The sequence below is a fragment of the Leptopilina heterotoma genome, unplaced genomic scaffold (assembly GCF_015476425.1).
Source record: "Leptopilina heterotoma isolate Lh14 unplaced genomic scaffold, ASM1547642v1 Lhet_68, whole genome shotgun sequence".
Lineage (NCBI taxonomy): Eukaryota > Metazoa > Arthropoda > Insecta > Hymenoptera > Figitidae > Leptopilina > Leptopilina heterotoma.
The window spans coordinates 5,355,222-5,364,102 of record NW_025111157.1 but is presented as its reverse complement, the minus strand read 5'-3'; the positions used below and the strand labels follow the sequence as shown (position 1 = coordinate 5,364,102).

The window sequence follows — 8,881 nt, the reverse complement described above, 5'->3', positions numbered from 1 at the left end:
AAATTATTTTTGAAAGAAATAAAAATTTTTTTGAAAGAAATAAAAATTTATTTGAAACAAATAAAAATTTATTTGAAACAAACAAAAATTTATTTAAAATAAAGAAAAATTTATTTGATTCAAATAATTGATTACTTTTCCATTATTAAATAAATATTCACTTGACTGAAATAATTTTTAAATGAATTAATTTAAATCAATTGAAATTTTGTAAAATTTAATCGAAAATAAATCATTTTTTCAACTATTTTATTACAATGTTTTTAAAAATTAACTTTTAAAAAATTTTAATTGATAATAAAAATGAAAATTAATGAAAATTAGATTGTAAAAATAATATTAAAATATTTTTGAAAAAAAATTAATTCTCAGAATTTTTTCATTCTAATTTAAAAAAATTAATTTTTTTAGACCTATTAAAATTTTGAGAACCCATTTATAATTAAAATTCTTCAAAAATTTGATTATTTTTTTTTATATTTTTTAAAAACTCAATTATTTTTCAAAGATTTTAGCAAATTTCAATTATTTTTAAAAAGGTTTTACCAAACTTCAATTTTTTGGACATATTTTAATTGAATGTAATTGTAAAAATATTGTCTGTCCACCAACCGATTTAGAGATGAAATTTAGTTCAAAATTGTAGAAAATAATTGAATTTCGTAAGGATTATAGTTGTGATTTTCAGAAATTAATAAATTTCAGAAGTTGGAAATTTTTGAATTTTATTTCCAGTGAAAAAAGAAAAGAAAAAGAAATTATTAGTTCGAATACCATTTAATTTATTAAAATAAAAATTATTTGATTCAAGTAAATATTTATTTGATAATAGACAATTTGAATGAAATAAATTAGTTCTACAGTGTTTGTATTTTTATTTTATATTTTTTATCTTTAATTTAAAATTTTCTTAACAATGAATGAAAAAGGTTTTATTAAATGATAAAGAAATAATTTTTGTTTGGAGAAAATAAAAATTTCTACTCACCAAGTGTTGAAGAAATTGTGACAATTGTGACTAGGAGATAAAAAAGAAATTTCATTTTTTCTATTCAGAGTAATTGACTTTTTAGAAGGTGAAACGAAACTGAACTGAAGAAATTTTATTGAATTTCATTTTCTTCACCCTAATGTAATTTAATTCAATACTTGAGTGTAAATTTATACATTTCTATAATAACACAAAACAACTTTTTGTGGGTGTAATAATTTATTAATATTTGACGCAGAAAGAGCAAAGTTTTAGTTGTTTTTTCCCTTACATTTTATTTTGGTAGAATATTGAATGGCACCTGTCGATTACATTTTTTTAAGTAAATTGAATACATAATTGAAATTGATTTGTGAGAAAGGCTTAAAGTAAAAAAAAGTATATTCTTTGTCATGTATCCAAAAAATATAATTATATTTGACGGAAAGTCTTCTAAATTTTTTATTTGGTTCAAATACTTTTTCTTTGGTTCAAATATATTTTATTTGGTTCAAATACTTTTTCTTTGGTTTCAATTATGATTTATTTGTTTCAAGTATATTTTATTTTGTTAAAAAATATTTTATTAGTTTCAATTATCTTTTATTTGGTTCAAGTATATTTTTTTTTGTTCAAAAATATTTTATTAGTTTTAATTATCTATTATTTAGTTTAGAAATATTTTTGATTAGTTTCAATTAGATTTTATTTGCTTTAAATACTTTTTCTTTGGTTCAATTACTTTTTCTTTGGTTCAAATATATATTTTATTTGGTTCAAATACTTTTTCTTTGGTTTCAATTATGTTTTATTTGATTCAAGTATATTTTATTTTGTTCAAAAATATTTTCGATTAGTTTCAATTATATTTATTTGGTTCAAAAATATTTTCGATTAGTTTCAATTATATTTTATTTGGTTTAAATAATTTTACTTTGGTTCAAATTTATTTTATTTAGTTCAAATACTTTTTCTTTGGTTCAAATATATTTTATTTGGTTCAAATACTTTTTATTTGGTTCAAATATATTTTATTTGGTTCAAATACTTTTTCTTTGGTTTCCATTATATTTTATTTGGTTCAAGTATATTTTTTTTTGTTCAAAAATATTTTATTAGTTTTAATTATCTATTATTTAGTTTAGAAATATTTTGATTAGTTTCAATTAGATTTTATTTGCTTTAAATACTTTTTCTTTGGTTCAAATATATATTTTATCTGGTTCAAATACTTTTTCTTTGGTTTCAATTATGTTTTATTTGTTTCAAGTATATTTTATTTTGTTCAAAAATATTTTATTAGTTTCAATTATCTTTTATTTGGTTAAAAAATATTTTCGATTAGTTTCAATTATATTTTATTTGGTTTAAATAATTTTACTTTGGTTCAAATTTATTTTATTTAGTTCAAATACTTTTTCTTTGGTTCAAATATATTTTATTTGGTTCAAATACTTTTTCTTTGGTTCAAATATATTTTATTTGGTTTAAATACTTTTTCTATGGTTTCAATTATATTTTATTTGGTTCAAGTATTTTTTTTGTTCAAAAATATTTTATTAGTTTTAATTATCTTTTATTTGGTTTAAATACTTTCTCTTTAATTCAAATTTATTTTATTTTGTTCAAATACTTGTTTTTTGGTTCAAATATAATTTATTTGGTGGAAAAACTTTTTCTCTGGTTTTCAATTATATTTTATTTGGTTCAAGTATATTTTATTTTGTTAAAAAATATTTTTCTTAGTTTCAATTATCTTTTATTTGGTTCAAAAATATTTTATTTGATTCAATTTTATTTTATTTGGTTCAAAGATATCTTATTAGTTTCAATTATATTTTTTTTTTTTGGTTCAAAGATATTTTATTTGTTTCAATTATTTTATTTGGTTCAGTGAGATTTTATTTGGTTGGAATAAATTTTATTTAGGTGAAATAATTATATTTCCCTTAGAGCCTATAAAATTATTTGCTGGTTTTAAAAAAAAATTTTATACTACGTTTTTATTTAATAATAAATATCGGTGAAAATTTTTCTGTTTCAGGTATACAAAGAAAATTAAAAAATTCAATTACAATTAAATTTTCCTAAACTTCTTTTTTTGTTTGACAAAAGTGTTTATTAGCATCGGGAGTGTTCGTATTTTTCTCTAAAACCGCGAACGTTTTTTTAGGGTGTTTCTTAAAATAACTTTTTCCTTAATTCCCTTTTTTCTAAACGTATTGTATTCATTTCGAAAATATTCGGATTTTTTTTCAATCGTGAGTGTATTTTTCTTCTTTTTTTGGAAATCAGTCTTGGATTGGAATTAAATTTTGGCGTATGGTAAGTTTTTTATTTTATTATTATAACAAATATTTTTACACTGCAAACATTGCGATTTTGCGCTGATTTTTTATATATAAATTGCGATTGTATTTAATTCCTACATTTTTATTAAAAAAAAAAGATATACTCTATAAATATATTGATATTATTAAAAATACTAATTTGTAATAAAAATAAATTATTTAATATAAAAAAAAATTAAAGATGATATTAAATTAATAAATTAATAAAAATTTCTGTTTAATAAAATTAAATTGTAAATTAAATATTATTATGAAGAATTTTGTTTCAATTATACAAGTTTTATGAGGAAAAAAATAATGATAATACTATTGTAATCGCTAGGAGATTAATTGTAAATATTGACGAAGCGCCATTGCCGAGACTATTGCCGAAATTGCAAAGATTTTCGGAACAAGTTTTTGATGTTATTTCCACAACATTATGATTTGTAACGTTCATGAAATTTTTCACGTTTATTTCGTTGTATATTGAACAAAAGTGATAGGTAGCCTTTGATTTATCTGTAAAAAGGAAAATTATATGAAAGTGCAAAATAAAAGTATATTTAAAGTTTTATAAAAATGTACAATGAGAAAAAAATTTTTTTTTCGGAGACAACCAAATTTTGTTTGAAGCAATAACCAAATGGACGACTTTTAACTAAAATTAAAATTCTGAGAGAAAATAAAATTTATTTAATTTCAGTTTAAATTAATATAAATTAATTTGATTAAATTTCGTCAAATAATAAATAATTAATTAACTAAATTAATAAGGTAAATATATATTTGACAAAAGTGACCATTTATTTGAATCAAATAAATTTTTTAGTGCATTTAAAAACATTATGAAAATATTTATTTTGAATTTTTGTATTAAAAAAAAATATTTAAAAAATATTTATTTATGTTAATAAAATTTAATTTTACCGAAAAAATGTATTACATCCGGAAAAGGGAATTTTTTTTACTCAAAGCCAAGTTTCAAATAAAATTTTATTTGGTTCAAAAAACTTTTATTTGATTCAAATGATAAGAAAAATGAAATGAAATTTTATTTGGTTCAAATAAACTTTATTTGATTCAAATACGTTTCATTTCATTCAAAGTAATAAGAAAAATTTATTTGCATAATAAAAGTTTTATTTGTGTCGAATAAAATTTTTATTTAAAAAAGTATATATTTGAGACAAATATGCTTTTATTTAACTCAAATAAATTATATATTTGATTTAAATAGAATTTTTCTCTGGGTATAAATACATATTTTCTTTACTAAATAGAAAATACTTTTTGTTTTATAAAATTAAATTCAATGACTTACCTATTTTCGCGTGCAAATCGACACATACACTCGATGTTTGACAAGTTGGACCTGTTATTTGTCCGTTAGTAAAAATACATTTTATGTTTGGAGTGTATGTTCCATATTCATGTACTTTATTATGTATTTGATGATCATTTGAATAATCGCCCTCATAGCAATTGTAACATTGTAAACAATCGCCTGTAAAAAATATCAGCAACAATAAATCAATTTCAAAAAAATTCAATTTAATCGATTAAAAATTATTATTAAACTAAAATTAATAATTTACTTATTATTATTAATATTTACATACAGAGAAAATTTTATTTACACCAAATATAATTTACTTGAGTTAAATAAAAGTATATTTGTCTCAGAGGCAATTAAATTCTTTATTTTTACTTTGAAATTAAAATTTTATTTGTCACAACTAAAATTTTTATTTAAACCAAATAAAATTTTATTCGTCACAATTAAAATTTTTATTTAAACCAAATAAAATTTTATTTTAATCAAACAACACTTATTTTAATCAAATAAAACTTGTTTGAAATAAATAAGAAGTCTAGATGGCTCTGAGAGTAAAATATATTTTTTCTCTGGGTGTATTAATTAATATTTATTAATTAACACGTTCAAAATTCAAAGGCATTTTATTATTAATATACTAATAATTAACATATTGCAGTACAAAATTAATAATATAATAATTGATAACATAATAGTAATTATAATTGTAATAATAATTAATAATTAATCATTAATTTGATGAATTTAAAAATTAATTTTGAAAATTTTAAAAAAGCCAAAAAAATTTAAGGGAAAAATCATTTACTCACCAATTGCAAGAGAAATTGTGACAATTCCGAAACAGAATAAAAATTTCATTTTTCCGGGTTAAATTATTGACGTTACTAAGGCTAAGTCGCAACTGTACTGAAAGTCTTTAACGTTTCCCACCTATTCTATGAGTGTGGAGGCTTATTTCTATAACAATGCCAAGGTCCCAACTTGTGGGTGTGAATAACTCACAAATCCTTAAGTACATTTACTGATGATTTTAACTATAGAAATTATTATCATCTAAACAATCAAATCTATAATGACGATGAAATGTGTCATATTTTTGTTTCAAATACGTATGTTGTAAATTATTAGTCATTTCCTTCTTCTTCTATTTGTTTTTAGTTTAGAACTTTTTTTGTTTCGATATATTATTCAATGTCTTTAAAAATAGAAAGAAAAGTCTTTTTCTTATTTTTATTATTATTATTATTTTTTTTATTTTTTAAAAAAATTTTATTTTTAATAATAATTTAATAATTTTATTTTATTTAAATAATAAACTTTTAATTTTAATAATTTTATTATTATTATTATTATTATTATTATTATTATTAAAAAATACAACAGTAATAAATTAGAAATAACGTAACAAATATTTTTTCTAATTAACAAACTTATTAACAATCACAAAATTTAGAAAATTTCTCTAAAATTATTTCTAAAATTTTTCTATAATTTAAATAATTTTTCTATTAATTTCTAAACACCCAAAAAAAAATTTTAATTAAACCAAATATAATTTATTTGAGTTACGTAAAATTATATTTACCTCAGAGCGTACTAAATTATTTATTTGTTTTGCATAAAACTTTAATTCGACAAAAGTAAAACTTTTATTATGCAAATATAAAATTTATTTGAACCAAATAAAATTTTATTTCAATCAAATAAAATTTGTTTGAACCAAATCAAATTTTATTTGAATCGAATAAAATTTTTTTGAACCAAATCAAAGTTTATTTGAATCAAATAAAATTTGTTTCAACAACATAAAATTTTATTTGGTTCAAGCAAATTTTATTTGATTCAAATAAAATCAAGTAAAATTTGTTTGAACCAAACAAAATTTTATTTGAATCGAATAAAATTTGCTTGAACCAAATTAAAGTTTATTTGAATCAAATAAAATTTGTTTGAACAACATAAAATTTTATTTGAATAAAAAAAAATTTGTTAATTGAACTAAATAAAATTTTATTTGAATCGAATAAAATTTACTTGAACCAAATTAAAGTTTATTTGAATCAAATAAAATTCGTTTTGAAACAAATAAAAAGTCTAGTTTGCTCTAAGTCAAATACATTTTATTCTGGATGTAATTTTTTTCCTATAATTTCTCTAATTTTTCTATCAAATTCCATAATTTTTTTTTTTATATTTTCTATAAAATTTCAACAAATTTATAAAGAAAGAAAACGATTTTTATCAAATTTGAATTATTTTCTTTTTTAATTTTATGGAATTAAATTATTTATATATAGAAAGAGTGATAATAAAAATACGATTGAAGATAGACTTTTTGTGTTCAAAGCGCCATTACAATAATTATTTTCACAAAAATAAGCGTCAACATTGTAACCCTTATAATACGTTTTTATTGATTTCGTTGGTGACGGTGGATTTTCGGGGTCAAAATCAACAATTTCTTCTCTTGAAATACATTTTCGTATTGTAACTTTTTTATTTGACACTAAAATAAAAAGAATTTTAGATTAAATTTTTTTTTATGCAGCCCTTAAATAAAAGTTTATAATTTAAACACTTTATAAATCAGATAATTACTTTATTTCTAATTTTCTATGAATTTGTTGAAAAATTTACCGTTTAAAATGAATTTAGCACAAAAAGCGCCATTGTAGCATTTTTGATTGTCCTCAAATGGAAAAAATGATTTTTGTTCACTGAAAAAATTTTGACAATTGTCAAAACAGTCGGAAAATTCTGAACTCGGTGTCGCACAAGTATAACATGTTAAAGAATCTCCTGTAAATATTAATCTTTATTTTATAAAATTAATTAATTAATTTTACACTTATTAATTATAATAAAGTTTTTCTTTGTATCGAATAAATTTTATTTGGTTAAGATAAAAATTTTATTGTTTCAAATAAATTTTATTTGGTTTAGATAAAAATTGTATGGTTTCAAATAAATTTCGTTTGGATTAAATAAAAATTTTATTCTTTTAAATAAATTCCATTTGTTTAAAATAAAAATTTTATTGTTTCAAATAAATTTTATTTCGTTTAAATAAAAATTTTATTGTTTCAAATAAATTTTATTTGATTTAAATTAAATGTTTCTCATGATGTATATTGTAGAAAAGTAGAATCGAAGGGAATATAATAATAATCAAAATATTAAAAAATTATTGTAAGACTAATAATAAATAATAACAATAAATAATAATTCTAATAATAAAAATTATTTATAATTGTTATGCAATTGAAGCAAAGACTATAATGAACCAAAAATTTAATACTAACAAAATTAAAAGTAATAGAACAAAAAGAATTTTTTGACAATAATTATAAACTTTTTAAAATTATTTTTAATGTTATTTATTATTAACAATTTTTTATTAATTAGAAACTAAACAATGAGTTGTGTGACTTTTTCTTTATTGCACAAAATTAATTTTATTATTTAATTCATTTTTTCAATTCTATTTTTCATTTTTATTAATTTATTTAATAAAATATTTAACTTTCAAAATTAATTATTAAAAATAATAAAATAGTTAAAGAATATTTTCGATTTCTCATTAGTACTACTTTTTTAAAGAGTTCTTGAGTAAAACTTTGTTTCTAAATTTTCACTGTATTCAGAATGGTAATTAGTTATCTTTATCTTAATTTGTTTACGGAATGATAAAGAAATACTTCGAATAAGAACTAGAAAAACTTTCTTTAATGTACCATTATTATTTTGTTTATGATCAGAAGTGAAAAATCTTGATTGTTATCGTCTAATTTTTATTATTTTAATTTTTATTATTGTTACAATAATTTTGATTATTTATATTCTTGTTATTAATTATTAATTTATTACTTTTGTTAAATGAATTTTTATTAAACTTTTTTTTTTACTAAATTTTCTGTTTTTTGTGAATGGAAAATATTTAATGGAATATATTATAATTTTTTTTACTTGCCGAATGAAATACTTAAGTAGACGAGTATAATGGAAATAATGAATCTCATTTTTTATTATTACGTTCAACTTGACGTGTGGTCGATTATAAACTAATTTATATTTTCGAGAAATGTTTTTCGTTGTATGGAAAATCAGCTGTTTATACAGAAATTTGTTACAAGTGGGAATGTAATTATCACAGAAGATAACAAAACTCTACATAGTAGAAGGAAATAAATTTTTTGAAAATTAAATATTAATAATACCAAATAGGTGAAAATTGTTATTTGA

At 18.8% G+C, this 8,881-nt stretch overlaps 1 protein-coding gene across 1 annotated transcript; it reads right to left on the bottom strand.

The window, feature by feature from the left end:
* Positions 1-3,538: 3,538 nt before the first annotated feature.
* On the bottom strand, positions 3,539-5,740 carry LOC122510474. Its single transcript, XM_043625152.1, has 3 exons — positions 5,449-5,740; positions 4,625-4,807; positions 3,539-3,822 (listed from the first exon to the last, which is right to left on the bottom strand). The coding sequence occupies exons 1-3, from the start codon at positions 5,495-5,497 to the stop codon at positions 3,602-3,604; spliced, it is 453 nt and encodes a 150-aa protein (XP_043481087.1). The 5' UTR covers positions 5,498-5,740; the 3' UTR covers positions 3,539-3,601.
* Positions 5,741-8,881: the final 3,141 nt, after the last annotated feature.